Consider the following 25204-nt stretch of genomic DNA (forward strand, 5'->3'; position numbering starts at 1 on the left):
TCAATGAGTTTTTGGTATTTAAAAAAGTCTTAATTTTGTTATTAATTTATGGCATCTGTGACAATGAGTGATTTTATTTTATAGATTCACTGTGTTCACAAACTCATGGGACTTAAGCAAAGACTGTTTCTTCTTAAAGGAAGTATAGCTCATTATTTCAAGTTGTTTTGGTTTAAGCCTGACTGGGTTCCTATATTCCTTGATCTGTTGTACCCTTTATACCTAATCGTGGAAAACCAATGTCCCAAACAGACTGCTTTTCCTGTGTCTTCCTATACCCTCCAGCACATGCCCACTGCTGTGCTCTCACATTGGCTCTGTTCACCAACACTGTATCCCCCCAGCCGTGATGTCCCCTTATAAGGTCTTGCAGAGTGCCTCCTGGCCTGGGCAGCATGTCTTCTGCTTCCCGGGCTGGGATTGGATGCATTTTCTCTTTCCTCTTCAATTCTTCCAACTTCGCCTTCAAAGTTCCCATTGCTCTTCACACATCTGGTTCCTTGACCTTATAAGGATGTGTCAGAACTGTGATTTCTCCAGGTTGCCGTCTCTCCATTCCCACTGCTTCTCGTTCAGCAAACACTTACAGGTTTCATGCAGGGTGCCAGGCACTGGGGCTGAAACAGATCTTTCAGTGTAGCCTCTGGCACGGCTACTACTGAATACTCATTCCTTCATCCATTGCAGCCCACTCTTCTGCACAAGTCTTCTGAGATTGTCAAGGCCCTGGGTCTCCTGCATTGCGCTTATTTTTCCACTTCCCTACATCCATCTTCCCTACATGGCTGTTATGGATTGGTTCTCTAAGCTACTTCCCCCAGCCAAAGAATGTGTGATCATTGTGCTGAAGAATGTATCTTCTTTGACAAAAATATTACTTGTGTATTATACTCAGAGTTGTTGCAAGGTGGGAATAGAGGATTCACTGTTCCCGGGTTATTTATGCTATGGTAAAATGAAGTTAGAGACTGCAGTGTGTAAGATTCTAGTATTTACTTTAAAGTTTATTTATTTGGAGAGAGAGAGCGCGTGCACAAAGGGAGGGGGAGAGAGAGAGAATCCCAAGCAGGCTCTGCACCTTCAGCACAGAGCCCAATACGGGGCTCAAGCCCATGAACCATAAGATTACGACCTGAGCCGAAATCAAGAGTTGGACGCTTAACTGACTGAGCCTCCCAGCCACCCCAAGATTCTATTGAAACATCAGTAGCCGAGCTGAAATTCGCGTAGTGGTGTTCAGTGGTGGGCATTGCCTTCATGTGTATTCTCTGCAACTCACTGAGAAGGTAGGCTCTGCCTCCCCAGCCCACCAGCTCCATTCCCTTGATAGTAGAGTCTGGCCCCCGACAATGTTTAGTCGTACATTTCATTTAGGGGACTCCCCCACTTCAATCAATGTGCTCCATAGCTCTAACATAGCGTTTAAAGTGACCATTGAGGATGATTTTCTTTTTATTTGGAGGCTGCTGACATTAGAACGTTAAGTGCAGCTTAGATACTCCCTGGACATCTAAATTCATCATAGTAACGTTTGTTTGAGGGATTTGACTATCTCTGTCTGTATCAGTGACCTGGGGCAGCTGCTTGAGCCTGTGAGGTCCTTTTGGTCATTAAAGGTTTAATTTCAGGCAGAGAGTATGTGTGCCAGTGAACCTGCTATTGGTTCATTATTATTGAATCAGTTCATAAAGAAATATTCCAAGGCTTGATGCTCTCAGGATGCTCCAGGGCATGTTTACAAATTAAACAGCTTTTTTTTTTAACCATAAAATTTATATAAGTGTGCCAGCAATATTGAAAACACCCATGAGGGAAATGGCGGCATTAAAAGATGGTTTTTGCATGTGTCTGAAAATATGCTTACAATAGACAGAATTTGCAGAACTCTGAATTTGCAGGATTTTCCTTCCCCTAATTCCAGTATTCCATGAGTATATTTTATAGGGATGAGTTAAGACATTTGAGGTCAAGAGTAAGCCTTGAGTTTTATGGTATTAATAGAGTTTGGAAGTGAATGGCAAATAAGAATGTGTAGTTGTGGACTGATTAGAATCCTGTTTCTCACTAAGTAAGTTCCTGGCACATAATGGACACTCAAAAAGAAATTGAGGAATGGATGAATAAAAAATCTAAAAGAAAAGATTCATGGTTACATCATTTGCCTCAGAGCAACAAAACAAGAAGAAAAGTAATCAGCTCAGACAATCAATCATTATTTTAGTTGTCTCAAGCCAGAAAACTTAGCTTATATATGTTTTTCCTTGCCACCCAGTGAACTGAGTTGAGATTTGAGGGGGCTTATGGACATGAATTCAAGTATTTTTAATGAGAGACTCAAGCCAAGTGAAGAAAGTGGATATATGCTGAGTATTATGCAAAAACAACCATGTTTATGTCTATATCTCTCTCATCATTCATTCATTCATTCATTCATTCCTCTCTGACATGGGATTTAACAAAGCAACAGACCTTAAATTACTGAGTTAGAATTACTGGGTCCATTTCTGTGAATACAGGCTCATTGTAAGCACTAGTTTATAATCTGCAACAGATTGTCATGCTTTTATTCTTACTTTACGACACGTGAAGTACTTAATACTGTGTTGCAACTTTCTTTTTTTTATTTTTTTAAAAAATTTTACTTTAACGTTTATTTATTTTTGAGACAGAGAGACAGCATGAACGGGGGAGGGTCAGAGAGAGAGGGAGACACAGAATCTGAAACAGGCTCCAGGCTCTGAGCCATCAGCACAGAGTCCGACGCGGGGCTGGAACTCACGGACCATGAGATCATGACCTGAGCCGAAGTCGGACGCTCAACCGACAGCCACCCAGGCGCCCCTGTGTTGCAACTTTCTTATGAATTTCTCAGAATTCAGCAATTTCTCAAAATTTATACCAATATTTCACAGTACTGTGTTCTATAAAAATAGTCTGAATTGGCCGCTTTTATCATGAATTCAAAAGAATAATTGAATTGAGGATTAGTTCCATCTCTCAGTGGCACCTTGCCATCATGTTAATTCTGTATATGGTCTAAATATTGTAGTTTGCCAAGCTCCGTCACAGGCTTTCCCTTTCAGTCCTCTGGAGACACCTGTGATGTAACTAATATCATCCTTGTTTTGCAGATGCTGAAGCTGAGCCTCAGGATGCCAGTGTTTTTCATAAATGCCCAAATAAGTTACAGAAACAGATCTTTGACATCAAGTCCTGCCTCCTTCTTTACTGTGTCACATTCACCTCTATGGGTGCATACGAATTAGTGATAGAAAAAAGCATCGGATTTTCCTGGCCATTTCAGCGGTCTTTGCCCTGATAATCCATCTTCGTTGCATACGGTAGCTGGGAAATACAAAATGCTGTGACCCATGTAGGGTCATTCTAGTCCTATTGCCAGTGGGATGTAGCAGGGTTTTATTCTGTTGATCGAGTTGGCATTCTGTCATTTTCCAGTGTTGTTCTAACAATATGAGCTTCATATTTCAGTGAAAACATGCAGTCTCTTTGGTATTCAGAAGGATGTCATATATAAATACGTAGACACTAAGATTTTACTTATTTTATTATTATCAGTCCAGCTTCAAGTAATATTCTGATGCCATCAAGGGTTAGGTGAATGAGTATTACTTTTTGGCTCAGAGACCATTATCAGGTCATTGGAAGGCAAGTAGAAGAAGTTATTTCTAATTGTTCCTGTATTTTGCTAACATAGGAGGAGATGAAGGGTGTGTTCCATTTTCCCTGCAGCATTATTGGTACAGATGATTGTGGTTGTCTTGGTGGTTCTGTGGGATATTTTTCCCATGTGAAAAGCTTATACATAAGTATGGGGATGGTATATTTCAAGACAGTCCTGAGGTAAAAATTTATGTGATTAGTTTGAAGAATGTTTGCCTTGATATATATAGTCTCCTTCTGAGAATTTAAATAAATAGTACCTTGAAGCAGTTGTCTTACAAATTTGAAATATGTGTTCTTTGGCTGAGATTATTTTGTTTTTACAAGAGATGGTAACTGTTAAGTGAGACAATATGTTCTGAACAAAGTCGTTCCCAGGGAGAAAAAGACCATGATCTGACCTGATTGTCTGCATGTGCACATAAACATGCATATATTTCTGGTGAGTATAGAATTATAGACAAAAAAATCACTTTGTTTTTCTGAAAAGAGATTTATAAAAACTATGTGTGCTGTGAAAATCTGGAACATGGTTACTAGACCTAGTGATTAATTTTGGTTGTCTCTACCACCTATAGGAAGTTTGGAGGATTCTAGTTTAAAATACTACTTTTGGTGGATGTGTAGGTGACATATATCCTAGAAGTAGAAGAGACTCTCTCATCAACTCACTTATTTTACAGATGAGAAGCCAAATGACTGGTGCAATATCAACCATACTTGTACTGTTCTTTCTATTAAGTTTTCAAAGGTCAGCTCAAACTGGTGGCCAGTTCTCACAGGTGGAAAGGACACAACAGTATACTAACCTCATCTTTTTTCCTATGTTTATTTTCTCTTCATTTTGATATGCAACCCTTATAAAATCCTTTTGAAATATCCTCTTGTGTTACAAGACTGAACCAAAGGACAACTCAGGTCACTTTTTGTTTTGCCCTCTTAAATACCTGGAACACCCCTTGGTCTCAAGGGATCTTGCTTTTGCTATTCTTTGGCACGTAATTAAATATATAAATATAATACTATATGTAAAGATGATTATTGTGCACAGTTTTGTTTTCTCAAATTTTTATTTCAAAATAATTTCAAACTTAAAGAAAAGTGACAAGAGAAAGGATAGCACAAAGAATACCCATACGCTTTGCCGATTTCTTAAACAAATTACCTCATGTACTTTATCATATATTCTGTCTCTGTCTCTATCTCTCTGTCTCTCTTTATAAATATCTAGATCTCTAGAGATACATATCAAGAGAGAAAATACAGGAGGGAAAGAGAGGGAGGGATGGGGGAGAGAAAGAGAGGGTTTTTTTCTGAGCCATTGGAGAGTAAGCTGTATACATTATATTTTTAAAATCCTAAAAAAAAACCTTGTAACTATTCCTTTTTATGTAAATCCTTAGTAAAAGGCAAAAGATTTATACGACTTGAAGACAAACCAGACTATCACTAGGCATACGTTTTATCCTGAAGATGAAAATAAAAGCATTTGTTAGTCTCCAACTTCATAAAGTTTTAAATGAACAATGAAAGAATATGTGTTATTATCATATCTGCTAAGCTGAATATTCTTTTAAAAATATGTCAGGTCTTTTCTTCTGACAATATATGAACCTTGGGCCTCATCAGATTTGATTCTATTGAAATATATTTCTTGGAGGAAAAAATCGCCTATGTGTCTTATATAAGTCTATAGTCAGCTATAATGGTTAATGTGCAATCTCCCTTGAAAAATCTGTTTTACAAGCAAAATGTTGACACAGTTTTAATTATAGCACTCGAGTGAGCACTGTTATAATTTTTAATATTCCTCCATGGTAACATTTTCATTGTTCTGATAGAGGAAAATGCCCTGATCCTGTGTCCCTAGTTTCTGGTGATTTAGGATTTTACGACAATGTTGTCTTTTTGAACAGAAATTTTTCATTTGGTCTCAAAGAAGAGAATATGGCCACAAAATTTGGCACATTTATTTATTAACATGAACTTTACTCTCTATGGCAGTCATTACTCTGGTTTAAGATGTCACTATTCAGACTTCACATGACTCATGTTAATGCGGTGAGCTTCTATGTAGTTTAACATGGTTAAGTCTCAACACCTGCTCACTCATTCTAGGGGAATCGTCCACACCTATGATCTAAAGAAATTGTATGTAACATTAGGAAGGTATCTTGCTAAAGTTTTATGTTTATGTTACTAGGATTTAAGGCATTATAAAATAATGTATAAAATGATGTTCTTTAATGTAATGTATAATAACAGTCATGCACCATCCCTGTGAGGACATGGACTGGAAGATGGAAAGTTTGCTTGATACTCCGTTTAGAGAGGAAAAACTGTCCATGCATTGTCACTTAGTGTATTAAAAGATACTTCCATGGCTTGCCACCCCGGTTGGCCAAACGCTCTTTAACATGCCGGCTCTTTTTGGAGGTTTAGGAATGTCATTTGGTTGTTGATTTGCTCTTGTGCCCTTTCTTTGTCCCTTTTTGAATTTGCAGAAGTGTGGAATTGATGCTGCCTCTCGGGCACTGAGGGGAGACTGGTGCCCTGGCTTATCTCAGCAGGATGACAGGACTGGCAAGGATATAGACACTTGTGCCTTCACAGCGTGGGCTCCTGCAAGAGGGAGGGTTTGGTTTGCCCCTTCAGCAAAGCTGTCTACAACAAAGTTTTAAATAGGAGAATAATTACAGGTGCCCCTGGCCAAGGGGGCAGAATAAGGCTGTGGGCAAAAATATTAGTCCTTGCTTACTCAGCTCTGTCTGATAAGTATTGTGATAAGAACATCCTTTTCAGGGAAAATTTGTGAATTAAGACAAGGAAATAGTGCTTTTGAACACAAATAAATAGTGCTTTTGAACAATGTGGCAAGGACTTTATCTTTCGTTAGTGTTGATTAAAAAGATTTGATCTCTCATCTGAAGAGAACTGCCTCTGTAAAGGGCATTTTTATATGCATTGCAAGACATAAAGGACTTGTATGGAAGATGTGTATTCTTGGATTTGGGATGACTTTATAATTCATATATATTTCAGGAAATCTCTGAATGTAAGGTTTGTTATTATTTTGACATTACTTTGGGTTCATTTTGTGTAGTATACATACAGACAGACATACATATATAAGCAAGAGTTAGACTTCAAAACAGCTGCTGCTTTGAAAGGATTAGGAATTTCAGATTTCAAAACAGCAGCTTCTGGCTGTGTTTGAGTATGAACAATAAAGGAATTTGGGTTCCTTTGGATTCCTGAGGATTTACAATATTAGGAATGTAATGTTTGCTCATTGATATGTTCCTGAAATGCATGAGTAAACTGTATGTTTTAATTGAATTAGAGTAAAATTTGTAGAATTTAAGGTGATATACCATAGGATTTTACATGATATATCACATAGGCTACTCCATAGAATGGTAATCAGTGGGGATACACTGAGAAAACTAATAGGAAAGGATTGCCTTTTCTATATATTTTTGAGCCAGGTTTAGTTAACAAGAAATGACCTAGAATTAAAATATATATTCCGTAAAAGTAAAACAATAATTCAAGACTCAAAGGATGCCTTTTACCTTAAATATTTGTTCTTTAATTACACACTCTTTAAAGCATTAAAAGAATTTTTAAAAGCATTAAATATATGCTTTTTATGTTGAAGTAATCCATAAATGAGACTTATTGAAAAATACTGTCCACCTATCTTCAAGCAAAACATACTTAAAAAATACTTTATTTTTTTAATTTAACTCTAAATATGGAAGTTATCTTTGGTCTTAATTACATTCTATCTTAAAATAATTACTGATGGTTGGTACGCTTAGGTGGCTCAGTCGGTTAAGTGTCTGACTCTCAGTTTCGGCTCAGGTCGTGATTTCATGGTTTCGTGGGTTCGAGCCCTGCAATGAGCTCTGTGCTGACAGTGCAGAGCCTGCTTGATAGTCTCTCTCCCTCTCTCTCTACCCCTCTTCCGCTCACACTGTCGCTGTCTCAAAATAAATAAATAAAATAAAACTTTTTAAAAATTTATCAAAAAAATGATTACTGATGGAAAAATAATAATCGGGGCACCTGGGTGGCTCAGTCAGTTGAGCATCTGACTTCAGCTCAGGTTATGATCTCATGGTTCGTGAGTTCAAGTCCCACATTGGACTCACTGCTGTCAGTGCAGGGCCTGCTTCAGATCCTCTGCCCCCATCTCTCTGCCCCTCCCCTGCTTGTGCTCTCTCAAAAATAAATAAAAAACACTAAAAAAAGAGAAAAAGAATGATGATATGATACAATAGAAAAATAGTTGTATAATTTAAAAACTGGGTTTGCTTTTCTTTTAGGTTTTTTTCAGCTTTATTAATTTATTTTTGTAGTTTAAAATTGTTAATGTAAATTCCAGTTAGTTAACATACAGTGTAATATTAGTTTCAGGTTTAGAATTTAATGATTCATCACTGACTTACAGCACCCAGTGCTCATCGCAACAAGTGCCCTCCTTAATGCCCATCACCCAATTCACCCATGTCCCCAACCCACCTCCCCTCCAGCAACCCTCAGTTTGTTGTCTATAGTTAAGAGTCTAAAAAACTGGGGTTTAAGTTCCAGCTTTTCTAATTAGTTGCACGACTTGAGGTAAGAGAGATAACTTGTCTAGATTTGATTTCTGTTTGTAAAATTGAGAAGCTTGAACCAAATACCAAATGGATTCTAAAGTGTTTTCTTACCCTAATATTTTATTTATTTGAGGGCTTAAAAGACTATGATGTTCATTGCATTGCCAAGAACCTCAAATAGAGGTGGTTGGCACTAATCATGTGAAGGAGTAAAACAAGGGTCTTATATAGGTAAGTTTAGTACACTGCATGCTGTTGTGTGGCATTTTTAGAGTTTATAAGGACTTTAGAGGAAAGCCATGAAGATGAGATAATAGGAAACCAAAACCTGTGATAGGTAGATAATTATATAGAGGAATTGACATTATTTGTTCAAGAAGAATATGAGAAATAGCAGAAGAACAGTTGTAAATAATTTTCCCTTCTTAAAAAATATTTTTAATGTTTATTTACTTTAGAGAAAGAGAAAGAGACAGAGTGTGAGCAGGCGAGGAGCAGAGAGAGGGAGACACAGAATCCGAAGCAGGCTCCAGGCTCTGAGCTGCCAGTGCAGAGCCTGATGTGGGGCTCGAACCCCATGAACCATGCCTGACCTGAGCCGAAGTTGGATACTCAACTGACTGAGCCTCTCAGGCGCCCTGTAAATAATTTTCCCTTTAACAAATATGTATAGCCTACTGTGTGCAGGCATTGTTCTTATCAAGGATCTGAGGATGAGATGTGTTGAAGCTGGAATAAGCTGTAGCAAATGCCCCTTGTAGGAAGAAACAATTCTCCATCAGGGTAAGATGAGCTAGACTGGGTCAGGCAAAATGCTTGGGAGATCTCCCGTAGTCTTTTTTTTTTTTTTTAATTTTTTTAAATGTTTGTTTATTTTTGAGAGAAAGCCAGAGTAACAGTGGGGGAGGGGCAAAGAGAGAGGGAAACAGAATCTGAAGCAGTCTCCAGGCTCAGAGCCTGATGTGGGGCTCGAACTCACAAACGGTGAGATCATGACCTGAGCCAAAGTCGGATGCTTAACAGACTGAGCCACCCAGGTGCCCCTCCTGTAGTCTTTAGAGATGATAATGCTTTGTGTTTCACATGGTTTAGGAAACATCTTGCATAATGGTACTCTTTGTGTGACTTCCCAGACAGAATCTTTAATTTTTTTTCCACTCTTGCTAGCTTTGTCTCCAAAAAAAGTGGGAGATAAAGACTTCTGCTAATTGCTCCATTTTTCTCCTAATTAAAATATGCTACAGTTTAGAGTGATGGGGATATCAGTATGCTAGAGTAAGTAAAATAGAATAGGATTTCAGCCTGCCCTGATTTATGCTTTCTCAGTGTAGGGTGATTAAAAACCACCAGTTCCCTTATGTTTTCAAGCATAAGCACCAGAATATACTACAAAGCTAACTGTGGTCTTTAGGTCCTGTGATGCTCTGGTGATGAATCAGCCTTCAAATGGGTAATGGAGGCCCCTTAAATGGGCCCCAGGATTTCCTCAACCACCTTACCTTTAATTCAGCATGACTCTGTGAAGAAGTCATGGTGTAGAAGTGATTTCGAGGTAGTTCATTGTTCTGAAATTTCTTTGCCATTTTTTTCATTATTTGGATAAATAAGAGTTATCTATGCTTTCAGTGGTTTTTCTCTTTTACATTTTTACGAAAGTAAAAACAGAGTACAATTATTCTTTTTTTAAAGTGTTCATTTAAATTCCAGTTAGTTAACATACAGGGTAATGTTAGTTTCAGGCGTAGAGTGTAGTGAGTCACCACTTCCATGCATCTAGAACCCATCACAACAAGTGGCGCTCCTCAGTCCCCATCCTCTAGTCCCCCTCCTCACCTCCCCTCTGGTAACCATCAGTTTGTTCTGATAGTTAAGAGTCTGTTTCTTGGTTTGCCTCTCTCCCTCTTTGCTTTTCCCTATGCTCTTTTGTTTCTGAAATTCCACATATGAGTGAAATCATATGGTATTTGTCTCTGTTTTATTTTGCTTAGTGCAATATACTCTAGCTCCATCCTTGTTGCACCCTTTAACATTTATTTGTTACTGTGAAAGCAGAACTGCGGAGTGTTTACGTGACTCACTATATACTGTCAGAATCAGCCTTTGATTTATAGACCTTCTAGAACCAAGGTCTCAAAATATGGTGTCTTACCCATAGTAAGATCTTAGCCATATCTTACCATATAGGAAATGTATTGTTTTACCTTTAATACTAAACTATAAGTGTCCTATATTTTTACTAAAACATCCAACTTAGACTTCATTTGATTTAAGCCTTCTCAATTTTGAAACAAAAGACTCAATTTACTCTGAAAAGGCACTGATTTACTCTTTCATGAATGGGAATCTGTCTGGAATCTTCTGACTCAGTGTGGTCTATGGACCAGCAGCATATGCATCACCTTTAGATGGTTAGAATATGCAAACTCCCTATTCTCCTCTCTCCAGTTATTGAATCAGAAGCTGCATCTTGACCAGAAACCCCAGTTAATTTGTGTGCATGCTAGGTTTGGAAATGACTGGATTTAAATCTATAAACCACACTAATTCTAGCTGAGATTGCTTTGAGGTTGGTGTCAGAACAGTTAATTGTAAATTCATCTACCTTCGATTTGGAGAAAAGATAAACCCAATAACTGTGAATGATTTGTGTAATCTGAAAATATTTAGAATGATAAAATTGCACAAGTTATATGAAGTCTGTGAGAAATTAGAAATATTGGCAAGAAATAAGATAAAAATTATCCCAGAAAATACGAACTAAATGTTTGTGCACAAGGCATTCTATAATGCGTAGTATTGAGAAATTGAACATGAAAAACCTCGTGATACATGTGATATAGGCCTAATAGACAGAAAGCCAGAAATTAATCAGTGATAGATCACAGTGGTCACTGTTCCACTGCCAGTTTGATTTGTTAAAGATTTTCTTCAACGCAGAACCTAGCTGTGGCTTGTGTACTTTTCATGCAGTAAGTGATACCAAGTGCTGGAAAAACAAAAATAAACTGGAGAGTGTTAAGAGATGGATTAGAAGATTGATTATGACATAGGAAGAAAAGATTTATGAGGAAAGAGAAAAATAATTAAATGGGCAGCACTGTGCTCTAAAAAGAGGCTATGGAGAGATGGATATTTATCTAATGTTTCACTCATGCTGTTTCCTATAGTATCCATATGAAATTTGCAGAAATATTAGGACTGTAAGGATGCTGAGAAATATGTTACAGAGCAAAGCAGTATCAGCTGGAACTACTCAATTAAATTAGGAGCAATATCAAAGATTACATCTCAGAAAATTTTTCCTGGTTCATGACAAATAACCTTGAATGGATGACTTTATCCCTAGAACTTTTGAAAGCTCTGTGGCCAAAGAATGGAAGATCATTTATTAAGTTGTTGAATTATCTTCCCAGGGAAATGGCGGAATGCCATTCCTTGAAATTTCTAAATGTAGGGTGGAAAAAAATCAGGATGTTGCCTATGGGAACTCTTCTCTACTTCTGGCGCAGACCTGGTGATTGCTGAGTGATGTTTTTCTTCTACAGTATCTTTGATTATTGTTCATGATTACCATACACAGATACATTTTTTTTTTCTTCAAGTTGGTATCTTATTTAAGTTAAAAAAAAGCCAGCTTCTAGAAAAACAGCTAGGGAATGTCAGTCATCTGCCCTCCTTGCTGTCTGCCTTCTTGGCAGAGATAGGCTACCTAGCATTCTTTTTTCATTTCTCTTTACTATGTAGTTCATCAAGAGATGCAATTTAGTACATATTAGATGTGACTTCATTTCCTATATTCTCTTCATTCAGAAAGCTAAAAAGAAAAGCCCCAAATATGCCTTGCCTTTTGGAACCATTTGTCAAAATGAATACAGAAACTATGTATGAAACTCTCAAATGAAATCATGTAGTTCTTCAGAGAGTTTCATGATCCTTTTCACCAGGTGAAAACCCAGCTCATGTTTGCCTAGGAGTAATGGTCCAAGAGCACTACATTTCCTTCACCTCCCTCTGTAGATTTTTTTTCCCAGTGATACATATCAGCTGAAAAGCAGAGCCAGAACCCCAGTTTCACTGGTCACAATTACTTAATATTCTAATTTATTACTTTACTTTTTCATGCTAATTCCTTCACATCCACATTTATATTATCTAGGAGATCTAGCTTAATATAGGTGCTGCTAAGGATAATTTATATCAAATGTGTTGCCTGGAGATATTAGATATATTTCATGTTGGTATGCAGGAAAATTTGCCAAACTTAAATATTAAGTCACATTAATTAAACTACATAACGTGTTCTGTAACATGAATTGGTTTTTTTGTTGATGGTATTTTCTAAATTATTGTATAATTTTATTGTTTATGACTTTGTACACCTTCTTTAGTGTGAAGAAATTCTATATATCTGTAGCCCAGAGTTCTTACTCTTTTCCTTCTTGAAAGAGATCTAGACCTAAACAAAAAGGTTAAGATTACATTTCACTGTTGTGTCCATAATACAAAGATAACATTCTCCGTATCCTGTTTTGTGAAAACGGCTCTAACAAATTGCCAGTATCTTCTATGTGCAAACAACAAATATTTCCAAGATGAAAACTAATTGGGAAATAAAAATAAAATTGATGGGTTACAATCTTCCTTTTTCTTCTCTTGTTTCCTGACTGATTAGACCTACCAAAGGGGACAGGGGGAAAAGTGCTCTTTGTTTCTAAATCCTTTTACTAGTGTCATATTGATTCTCTCCCAAGTATACCTTGTGGTCTCAGATGATCACATATTTTCATTTGTACTCAAATTGATACAGCACCTTGACTCATGGGTTGACATACACTGCTTGTACTGTGGTGACACTGCTCACCATAGACATTCCTGGGGTGGGGTATACCATGACTCTTCTGCATGAAACAAGAGAACAGGCTGCTTCACAACAGTGTTCTCATTCTTTGAAAAGTGATTGTTGTTCCTCCCAATTGCCACCTTAAGTCTCCTCTAGTGTTGCTAAACATTGCTCTTGACCTCTACCAACAATGCTTGAGCTCTTTTGTGTCTCTGCTGATGCAGAAAAAATATTCCTCAGCTGAGTATCAAAAATTCTGCTGTTACACTATTTGTAAGAAAAAAAAAATGTATCTTACAATACATTTATGAAGTGTCTGAAAGAATACAAGGTGACCTGCCTGCACACCATTGCTTTGGTTCTCTGTCTTACCTGTGTATTCTCTCATCCCCCCTCCCTCTGTTTCAGCTAGCTGTGAGGTGGTTGGAACACAACTGCCATTACCAGTACATGGATGAGCTCCTGCAATATATCCGCTTTGGCCTGATGGATGTGGATACTCTCCATACAGTTGCCCTGTCCCACCCCCTCGTCCAGGCAAGTGAAACTGCAACAGCTCTTGTCAATGAGGCCCTGGAGTACCACCAGAGCATCTATGCACAGCCCGTTTGGCAAACTCGCAGGACCAAACCGCGATTCCAATCAGACACTCTATATATCATTGGTGGGAAAAAGCGTGAGGTCTGTAAAGTCAAGGAACTTCGGTACTTCAATCCTGTTGACCAGGAGAATGCTCTCATAGCTGCCATTGCCAACTGGAGTGAGCTGGCTCCCATGCCCGTGGGAAGGAGCCACCACTGTGTAGCAGTCATGGGGGACTTTCTGTTTGTGGCAGGAGGAGAAGTTGAGCATGCTAGTGGCCGGACATGTGCTGTGAGGACTGCCTGTCGCTATGACCCCCGCAGTAATTCCTGGGCGGAGATAGCACCCATGAAAAACTGCCGGGAGCATTTTGTGCTGGGTGCCATGGATGAATACCTCTATGCAGTTGGGGGTAGAAATGAACTGCGCCAGGTTCTGCCTACAGTTGAGCGATATTGCCCCAAGAAGAACAAATGGACTTTTGTGCAGTCCTTTGACCGATCCCTTTCATGTCATGCTGGATATGTGGCTGATGGTCTTCTTTGGATATCAGGTAGAACGTGCATCATATGTTGGATTTATCAAAAAACACTTTTTCATTGTGGCATAAATTTAAAAGTCGAGTGTTGGTAGTTGTGGCCATGTTTAATTGAACCACTGAACCAAGGATGCCATTTTACCTAATTAACATTTATTACTGGAAACCTACTCTTTAGAGAGCAATGTAATTGGAACTAATTGAGCTTTCTGTGACTTTCTCAATGAGTAAAAATTCAAGGTGGAAATTAATGGCCCATCACATCCTTTTCTTACCAAACCTTCTATTGTTTAGATTGTCAGTTTTTGATACTCATGGATTGCTTTACACGCCTTGTGGCTTGTCTAGATTCTTTGCCATTTTTTTTTAACCACTCTGGGCTGCTTGACTAGGAGATGTTCCATCAAAGACAGGGCAGGCAAAGTAAAAGTCCAGTGAATCCATTTTGATGGGTATAGCAATAGGAATATATCCAGGTAGGAGCCATGTACATGGAGGGAAGAGATTTAAGTTATTGGCTAAGATATGTTTTTGTATTATCTGTGGATTATAGTTGTGCATACCATCCTAAATTCTTCATTCTTGTTTAATTTTCCATTCTTACTGATTATTTGGGTGTACTTATTATTTTAATTTACATTGTCTTCACTCTTTTTAAGCCTTTTGATTATGAAAAAAGGAGACTAGTATAGTGAATCCTATGTACCCATGGCCCAATTTCAGTAGTAGTCCACTCACTGCCAGTCTTGTTTCATCCACAGCATATATTCCTGCAAACCCCTACTGGCTACCTTTTCACTGGTACAGAGGGAGTCTATGAGGTGTAAGTTATTAACATCACATTATCAACCTGTGTTTCCAATCCAATTCTTGAAAATATCTAAACTCTTCTCCTTTGAAAGCGTTGCCCACTGGGGAGGAAAGTCCCATCACCTCTCAGAGGACACTCATTTTGTAACGCAGATGGAACTTGTTGAATTCCCATGTCCAGGACAAAGAGAAATAGGAATATAAGATAACTTAAATACTAAGAGTAACTTTGAGATGTTTGTATTTAGAAGACACAATCACTTTTTTTTAAGTCTGTATGTCTTAATCTTTTTCATGTATTTTACCCCCCTCCCCACTGGCAACCACCAGTGTGTTCTCTGTATTTATGATTCTGTTTCTGGTGTTTTTGTTTGTTCATTTGTTTTGTTTTATAGGGCTCACACATAAATGAAATTGTGTGGTATTTGTCTTTTTCAGACCTACTTTACTCAGCGTAATACCCTTTAGGTCCATCTATGTTGTCACAAATGGCATGAGCTGATTCTTTTTTATGGCTGAGTAATATTCCATTTAGATTATTATAATAATTATATCTATATATACACATATATATTATATCACATCTTTATCCATTCATATATCATTGGACACTTGGGCCACTTCCATAATTTGGCTATTGAAAATAATGCTGCAGTAAACATAGGGATGCATATATCTTTTCCATAGTGTTTTCATTTTGGGGGGGTGGGGGGTAAATACCCAGTAGTGGAATTACTGGGTCATGTTGTAGTTCTATTTCAGATTTTTTTGAAGAACCTCCATACTGTGTTCCATAGTGTTTTCACCAGTTTACATTCTCACCAACAATGCATGAAGGTTCCCTTTTCTCCACCTCTTTGACAACACTTGTTATTTCTTGTCTTTTTGATGCTAGCCATTCTGGCTGGTGTGAGTTGATATCTTAATGTGGTTTTGATTTCCATTTCCTTGATTATTAGTAATGTTGAGCATCTTTTCATGTGCCTGTTGGCCATGTATATGTCTTCCTTGGAAAAATGTCTTTTCAGGTTCTCTACCTTTTTTAATTGGATTATTTATTTTCTTGGGGTTGAGTTGTATAAGTTCTTTATATATTTCAGATATTAACCCCTTATAAGATATATGTTTTGCAGGTATCTTCTTTGATTCAGTAGGTTGCTGTTTGTTTTTTTGATGGTTTCATTAAATGTGCAAAAGCTTTTTATTTTGATATAGTCCCAATAGTTTACTTTTGTTTCTCTTGCCTGAGGAGTCATTTCTAGAAAAATACTGCTAAGACTGATGTCCAAGACATTACTATCTGTTTTCTTTTATGAGTTTTATGGTTTCAGGTCTGACATTTAGGTCTTTAATGCATTTTGAGTTTTTGTGTGTGGTGTAAGAAAGTGGTCCAGTTTCATTCTTTCACATGTAGCTGTCCAGTTTTCCCAACATTGTTTATTGAAGAGACTGTCTTTTCCCCCATTGTATGTTCTTGCCTCCTTTGTCACAGATTAATTGACCTTGTGAGTATGGGTTTATTTCTGGGTTCTCTATTCTGCCCCAATGATCTATATGTATACTTTTGTGCCAGTACTGGACTGTTTTGATTACTCTAGTTTTGTAGTATGGTTTGAAATCTGAGATTGTGATACCCGCCCTCCCTCCCCCAATCTTGTTCTTCATTGTTAGGATTGCTTTTGCTACCCAGGGCATTTTGTAGTTCCATACAAATGTTAGGATTATTTGTCCTAATTCTGCAAAAAAATGCTGTTGGTATTTTGATAGAGGTTGCATTAAATCTGTAGAGTGCTTTGGGTAGTATGGACAGTTTCACAATATTTGCTTTTCCAATCTATGAGCATGGAGTATCTTTCCATTTGTTTGTGTCATCTTCAGTTTCCTGCATCAGTGTTTTATAGTTTTCAGAGTACAGGTCTTTAACCTCCTTGGTTAAATTTGTTCCTAGGGATTTTATTATTTTTGGCACAATTGTAAATGGGATTGTTCTCTTAATTTCTCTTTTTGCTATTTATTAGTGTATAGAAATTCACCAGATTTCCATATATTGATTTTGAATTCTGCAATTTTACTGAATTCATTTATCAGTTCTAGCAGTTTTTGTAGTGGAGTCTTCACGGTTTTCTACAAATAGTATGATGTCATCTGCAAACAGTGAAAATTTTACTTCTTCCTTACAAATTTGGATGCCTTTCATTTTTCTTCTGGTCTGGTTGCTGCAGCTAGAACTTCCAGTACTATGGTGAATAAAATTAGTGAGAGTGGAAATCCTTGTCTTTTTCCTAATCTTAGAGGAAAAGCTCTCAGTATTTTCCCTTTAAGTATGATATTAGCTGTGGGTTTGTCATATATGGCCTTTATTATGTTAAGGTATGTTCGATCTAATCCTACTTTGTTGAGAGGTTTTTTTTTTTTTTATCATGAATGTGTTATACTTTGTTAAATGGTTTTTCTGCATCTATTGAAATGATTATATGGTTTTTATTCTTTCTCTTATTGCTGTGATGTATCACATTGATTGATTTGCAAATGTTGAACCATTCTTGCATCCCAGGAATAAATCCCACTTGATTGTGATGAATTATTGTTTTATTAGTGTATTGTTGAATTTGGTTTGCTAATTTTGTTGAGGATTTTTTCATTTATGTTTCATAGAGATTTTAGCTTGTACTTCTCTTTTTTTGTGTGGTGTTTTTATTTGGTTTTGGTATCAAAGTAATGGTGGCCTCATAGAATGAATTTGAAGCTTCCTTCCTCTTCTATTTTTTGGAATAGTTTGAAAAGAATAGGTATTAACTCTTCTTTCAGTGTTTGGTAGAATTCACCTGTGAAGCTGTCTGGTCCTGGAATTTTTTGTTTTTTGGGAGTTTTTTTTTTTTTTACTGATACAGTTTCATTACTGGTAATGCATCTGTTCAAATGTTCTATTTCTTACTGATTCAGTTTTGGGAAGTTATATGATTATAGGAACTTATCCAGTTCTATTAGGTTGTCCAATTTGCTGGTACATAATTTTTCACCATATTCTCTTATAATCTTTCATATTTCTGTGGTGTTGGTTGTTATTTCTCCTCTTTCATTTCTGGATTTGTTTATTTGAGTCCTTTCTCTCTCTCTCTTTTTGTTGTTGTTGTTGTTGTTTATGAGTCTGCCTAAAGGTTTGATCATTACAAAGAACCAGCTCCTAGTTTTGTTGATCTGTCCTATTTTTTTTTTCTTTTTAGTTTCTATTTCATTTATGTCTGCTCTAATCTCTTGTTACTTCCTTCCTTTACTGTTTTTGGGTTTTGTTTGTTCATCTTTTTATAGCTTCTTTAGGTATAAGTTTAGGTTGTTTATTTGAGATTTTCCTTGCTTCTTGAGGTAGGCCTGTAGTACTATAAACATCTTTCTTAGAACAGCTTTTGCTGGGGGCACCTGGGTGGCTCAGTTGGTTAAGCAGCCGACTTCAGCTCAGGTCATGATTTTGCACTCCGTGAGTTCGAGCCCCGTGTCGGGCTCTGTGCTGACAGCTCAGAGCCTGGAGCCTGTTTCAGATTCTGTGTCTCCCTCTCTCTGACCCTCCCCCGTTCATGCTTTGTCCCTCTGTCTCAAAAACAAATAAAGGTTAAAAAAAATTCAAAAAAAAGAACAGCTTTTGCTGTATCCCAAAGATTTTGGACCATTGGGTTATCTTTTTCATTTGTCTCTAAATATTACTTGATTTCATCTTTGATGTCTTAGTTTACCCATTCATTGTTTAATATCATCTTTTTCCATATTCTTTTCTTGTGATTGATTTCTAGTTTCATAGTATTGGGATTGGAAAAGATGCATGGTATGATGTTGATCTTTTTGAATTTGTTGAGACTTGGTTTGTAGCCTAACATGTGATCTATTCTAGATAATGTTCCATGTGCACTTGAAAAGAACATGAATTCTGCTGTTATGATGAATTGTTCTGAATGTATCCATTAGATCTACCTGGTCCAATGTGTCATTCAAAGCCACTGTTTCCATGTTGATTTTCTGTTTGGATGATCTATCCATTGATGTAAGTGTGGGACTTACTTACTATGTTGCATTGCTACAAAGTCCTCTAATATTTTGTATTACTGTTGATTACTTTCTTTATGTTTGTTATTACTTGCTTTATGTATTTAGGTGCTCTTCTATTGGGTGCATAAATATTTACAATTGTTATATCTTCTTGTTGCATTGTTCCCTTTATAATTATATAGTGTCCTTCTTTATCTCTCATTACAGTATTTTTTAAAAGTCTATTTTGTTTGATATAACTATTGCCTCCACAGCTTTATTTTCACTTCCATTTGCATGATAAATGCTTTTCCATGCCTTCATTTTCAGTCTGCATGTGTCTTTAAGTCTGAAATGAGTCTCTTATAGGCTGCATATAGGTAGGTCTTGCTTTTTTATCCATTCTGTCACCTTATGTCTTATTAGTGTTTAGTACATTTACATTCAAAGTAATTACTGATAGATATGTTTTTATTGCCATTGTGTTACTTTTTTATGGTTGTGCTTATAGTTCTCTATTCCTCTCTTCTCATGCTCTTTTTTTCTCATGTTGAGTTTCTTTAGTGATACACTTGGATTTCTTTCTGTTAGTTTTTTGCATAACTCTTACTGGTTTTTGATGTGGTTGCCATTAGGTTTGTATATAACATTTTATGCATACAGCAGTCTATATTAAGTTGATGGTCGCTTAAGTTTGAATGTATTTTTTACTCTCCCCTCTTCATGGTTTAGGTATGTATATGGTGTCATACTTTATATATTTTTATTTTGTGAATCCCTTGACTAGATTTTTATAGATACACATAATTTTACTCCTTTTGTGTTTCCTACTCTTCTTACTCCTACTTATGTGCTTTCCTTTCCATTCAAAAAGTCCTCTTTAACATTTCATGTAGGGCTGGTTTAGTCATGAATGCCTTTAACTTTTGTTTGGGAGACTCTTTATCTCTCCTTCTATTCTGAATGATAGCCTTGCTGGTAGAATATCCTTGACTGCAGGTTTTTTTCCTTTCAGCACTCTGAATATTTCATGCTACTCCCTTCTGGCCTGCAAAATTTCTGCTGAAAAATCACTTGACAGCCTTAGGTTTCCCTTGTCTATAACTGTTTTCTTTTCTCTTGCTACTTTTTAAAAATTTATTTATTTTGAGAGAGGGAGGGAGAGAAAGAGAGAGAGAGAGAGAGAGAGAGAATGTGCTTTAGCAGGGGAGGAACAGAGGGAGAGGGAGAGAGAGAGAATCCCAAGTAGGTTCCACAATGTCAGCATGGAGTCTAACATGAGGCTCGAACTCACAAATTGTGAGATCATGACCTGAGCTGAAATCAAGAGTTGGATGTTTAACCAACTGAACCATCCAGGCACCCCTCTCTTTCTGCTTTTAAAATTCTCTCTTTATCACTAGTTTTTGCCATTTTAATTACTATGTGCCTTGGTGTGGACCTCTTTGGGTTGAATTTGTTGGGGGCCTTCTGTGGCTCCTGGATCTGGATTTCTGTTTCCTTCCTAAGATTTGGGAAACTTTTAGCTATTATTTCTTCAAATAAATTCCCTGCCCACTTTTCTCTCTCTTCTCCTTCTAGGATCCCTATAATGTGAATGTTATTATACTTGATGATGTCAATTCCAGTCTGTTTTCATTTTTTTTCTCTCTTGTTCCTCTCGATTGATTTCCATTACTCAGTTGTTCATTACTCACTGATCTGTTCTTCTGCTTCTTCTAGTTTACTATTTATTCCATCTAGTGTAAACTTAATTTCAATTATTGAGTTATCTCTGATTGACTCTTTTTAATGTTTCCTGTCTCTTTGTTAAGGGTTTCACTGAGGTCCTCTACTCTTCTCTAGTTGAGTGAGTATCTTTATGACCATTACTTTAAATTCTCTGTCAGGCATATTACTTATCTCTGTTCTGTTTATGTCTCTTGTTGTGATTTTTTCCTGTTCGAAAGAACAGGACATATTACATTTTGGACATATTACTCTGTCTCCTCATTTTGTGTAATTCTCTGTGTCTATTTCTATGTGTTAGGATAGTCAACTACATCTCTTGTTTTTGAAAGTAGTGACCTAATGAAGAAGAGGTCCTGTAGTGCCCTGCAGTGCAGTATCCCCTGTTTACCAGAACTTGGCACCTTAGGAGTGTCTTGAATATATTGATGTATGTGCCCTGCTCTTGTGGCTCTGTTGCATTTTCCTTCCATCCAATCATCTGCAATGACTCTCTTTGCCTATTGTGGGCAGGGTTTGGTCCTTGTGTTTTTAGTGAACCAGTGTGGGGCTGTTGTTGGATTAACTTGAGTCAGACCAGGCATTGGCCAGAGATGCAGTATTACCAAACTGCAGGGGAATGTGGGAGTGGAGTGCATGGTGCCACCAAGGTTTGTGCTGGTGGGAGGGAACCTGCAGCTTCCTCCACAAGGCAGGCTGGGATGAGTGGGTGGACCCAGAGAAGCATTCAAGGGTAGGCCAGATCATGTTAGCAAGGTTTGTGTTGTTCTCCTGTGGGAGGGGACCTGGAACTGAGGCATGAGTGGGGGGTGTGTCTGCATGACAACACAGGGGTAGGGTGTGCTTTTAGCAAGTTAGGTGTAGAATTTTGGTACTGCACTGGTTCTAGGAGGTGTACATGTGGATGGGGAGAGAAATGGTGGTGCCTGCCAGCTCTTTTTTTTTCCTGGAGAAGTCTCCCAATGATCCCTATCCCTCTAGCTGCACTCTGAGATTAATAAGAAATCTCTCTCCTGTATACCCCAGGTATTTTTCAAACTGCTGCTTCTATGCTATCTCTACATGGACCTCTTTGTTGTGTTGTCTCCCTAATGTGGGGACTCAGTTTCCTCTCACCTTCCCAGCCCACAAGACTGCTGGTTTTTTTTTAAATTCTGAGTTTTAAACTCCTCTGATTTTAAGATTGTGTGAATTTCATCCCCTCTGCTTTTCAAAGCCAGACACTATGGAGATTCATCTTCCCTATGCAGGCTTCCTTATGAGAGTCTTTTCTTTCCCCTCTCTGGACTGTGGAGTTCCTCTCTTCTGCAGACAGTTCTGTAGGCCTGTTTAGCTCTCAATTGCATCTCTGCCCTTCCTACCATCTTTGAAGTGGCCTCTTCTCTACATTTAGCTGCAGAGAGTCTGTACTGCGATCTTTGGGTCATTTGGGGAATTATTTACACTTGAGAGGGTTTTATCTAGTTGTACTGCAGGACGAGGTGAGTTGAGGTTCCTCCTGAGATGACAGACCATCTTCTTCAGAAGTCCTGATCATACGGTTATTATTTTTATTTTCTTAATGTGATGTATCATGTTGATTGATTTGTGGATATTGAACTGTCCTTGCATCCCAAGAATAAATCCCACTTGATTATGGTGAGTGATCCTTTTAATGTATTGTTGGATTTGGTTTGCTAATCTTTTGTTGAGGAATTTCACATCTACCTTCATCAGGGATATTGGCCATAGTTTTCTTTTTTTGTAGTGTTTTCATCTGGTATTGGTATCAGGGTAATGCTGGCTTCACAGAAAGAATTTGAAAGCTCCCTTTCCTCTTCTATTTTTGGAATAGATTGAAAAGAATATATATTAACTCTTCTTTAAATGCTTGGTAGAATTCATCTGTGCAGCTATCTGGTCCTGGACTTTTGTTTGTTGGGAATTTTTTGATAATTCAGTTTCATTACTAGTAATTTGTCTGTTTGGGTTTTCTGTTCTTCCTGAATTCAGTTTTGGAGGATTATATGTTTCTAGGAATTTATCTGTTTTTTTCTAGGTTGTTCAATTTGTGGACATACAATTTTTCATAGTTGTTTCTTGCTATCCTTTGTATTTTGGTGATGTTGGTTGTTACTTCTCCACCTTCATTTCTGATTGTATTAATTTGAGTTCCTCTCTCTTCTCTTCTTGATGAGTCTATCTAAAGGCTTATTATCAATTTTGTTTATCTTTTTGAAGAACCATCTCTTGGTTCCACTGATCTTGTCTGTTATTTTTTTAGTCTCTGTTTCAGTTACTTCCATTCTGATCTTTACTGTTTCCTTCCTTCTATTAACCTTGGACTTTGTTCTTACTTTTCTATTTCTTTTAGGTGTAAGTTTGGGTTGTTAATTTGAAATTTTTTTGTTGTTTGAGGTATGCCTGTATCTCTATAAACTTCCCTCTTAGAATTGTTTTTGCTGCATCCCAAAGATTTTGGATTGTTGTGTTTTCATTTCATTTGTCTCCATGTATTTCATTTTCTCTTTGATTTCTTCATTGACCCTTTTTTTTGTTCATTTAGTAGCATATTGTTTAGCCTTCATGTGTTTGTGTTTTTTCCATTTTTTTCTTCTTCTAATTGATTTCTAGTTTCATTGTGGTCAGAAAAGGTACTTGATCTGATTGTAATCTTCTTAAATTTATAGAGATTTGTTTTATTGCCTAATGCGATATCTCCTGGAGAATGTTCCATGTATACTTGAAAATAATTTATATTCTGCTTTTGGTTGGAATGTTTTGTATATAGCTGTTGAGTCCATCTGGTCTAATGTGTCATTAAAAGACACTGTTTCCTTATTGATTTTCTGTCTGGATGATTTATCCATTGATATAAGTGGGAGAAGCAATCACCTTTAAGTAAATCTTGAAGACTTCTCAGCTTCCTTCAATAATCTTCTCTAGTTGTTTAACATCTGCTCTGACAAAATTCTCCCTTGCATTTAAATTAAATTCATTTATATTCTGCCCATTTTTCCTTCTGCTGTCCTCAATAACCAGGGAGACAGCTACAGTCTTAGCTTCTCTGGATAATGTCTCAATTATTGGCAATTTATTGATTTTCATTGAAGAAACGTAGCTCCTGTCAGTATTTAACTGTTCTGTAATTAATGAATGAAGTTAGGAATTGGACTAAGGAAGAGGATAAATGAGATAGATCCAATAATTACTGGTCTTATATACCAAATAAACTTTAGATATTTGTTTGTACATTAGTGTGTCTAATAGATATATTTAGATAAGAACTTCGTTTGTCTGGTGAAATACTCCCTTTTGTTTAAGTGTATATTTCAATAGTTAAGAAAATAACCACCAGAACTATATTTTGTTGGCTTTGCTGAAGAAATTCAAACTTGGCTACAAATGAGCCTTTGCTAACAGAAGGAAGAGATCTGTACTTGCCTAGGATAACAAAACAGTGATGGATGGCTGAAATCAATGTAATTTATATTTTCTTCCAATTTACATTCCTTCCATTGACTCATTTAGTTTCCATATGTTGTTAATGCATTTCTAAGTTTTATATGAATTTCTCACAAATATTTTAATAAATATTTCCTATTTTCTTAGCTATTAAACTATCTTTTTAAAAAATGCTGCAGTTTCCCTTACATATTCTTAAAGGTCTGACTACTTAATATCTTCTTTAGTGAGGCCTTAGAAAAACACAGAAGCTCATTCTAGACTGGCTAGATCTATCATCCTGGTATCAAGCTGATTTCTCTTTCAATATGGGTCTGTATGGTTCCTTTTCCATTTTATTAAAATTATCAACTTATTACCTATATTGCTCTATCACTTGGTTTTGCCCCTACTGTGAAAGGAAATACATTTTCTTTGTTCTTCTTTTGCAGTAATGTATGCTGCCTGTGTTAACCATACTTAATGAAAACAATCCCAATTTTCTCAGGTTTGTTTCTCCCCACTGTGTACTTGAGATGAAAAACTCACTTCCCAGTATATAGTACAATACCTTTAATTGGAAAGAAAAGGAAATCACCAGTGACACTTCTAATACCTTCAATCGTCTGCCTCTTTCCTCAGGAGCAGCTTGTCATAAATCAATTGTGAATCTAACCATGGATAGGGAGGGGTACTAGATTAAAAAAACTAGGTATACCCCTTAAAAAAACAAGGCAGGTATATGTCACCCTATCACTGATCTAGAAGTGTTACCCAGATTTATTGTTGCAAATAAAAATATTTGACTCTATTCCTTATCCTTTATCAAATAATCAAGTATTTCTAATTTAATTGATGGGAGATTAGGTCATTGCCATCTTCCTGATTGTTTGCAAGCTTTGCCTGAGTTGTAGGAAGTACAGATTTTAGAATGTGGATTTTAGGGGCTTATTTCTGTTCCATAAAACACAAAGTGAATGT

At 37.0% G+C, this 25204-nt stretch overlaps 1 protein-coding gene across 18 annotated transcripts in view; it reads left to right on the top strand.

Annotated features, from left to right (window-relative positions):
* KLHL32 (kelch like family member 32) overlaps positions 1-25204 on the top strand; it is a 244189-nt gene that overhangs the window by 168909 nt on the left and 50076 nt on the right. For 11 of the 18 annotated variants that reach the window (XM_042939405.1, XM_042939412.1, XM_042939403.1 and 8 more), the window contains one exon: positions 13534-14260. The exons of 2 other annotated variants lie outside the window; for them this stretch is intronic. In XM_042939405.1, coding sequence (XP_042795339.1) covers positions 13534-14260 — 727 coding nt within the window. Of the gene's footprint in view, positions 1-3131; positions 3866-13533; positions 14261-25204 lie in introns of those variants that run through there. 5 more of the 18 variants (XM_042939413.1, XM_042939417.1, XM_042939414.1 and 2 more) reach the window with 5 other exon arrangements.

Source organism: Panthera leo, chromosome B2 (assembly GCF_018350215.1).
Source record: "Panthera leo isolate Ple1 chromosome B2, P.leo_Ple1_pat1.1, whole genome shotgun sequence".
Taxonomy (NCBI): Eukaryota; Metazoa; Chordata; class Mammalia; order Carnivora; family Felidae; genus Panthera; species Panthera leo.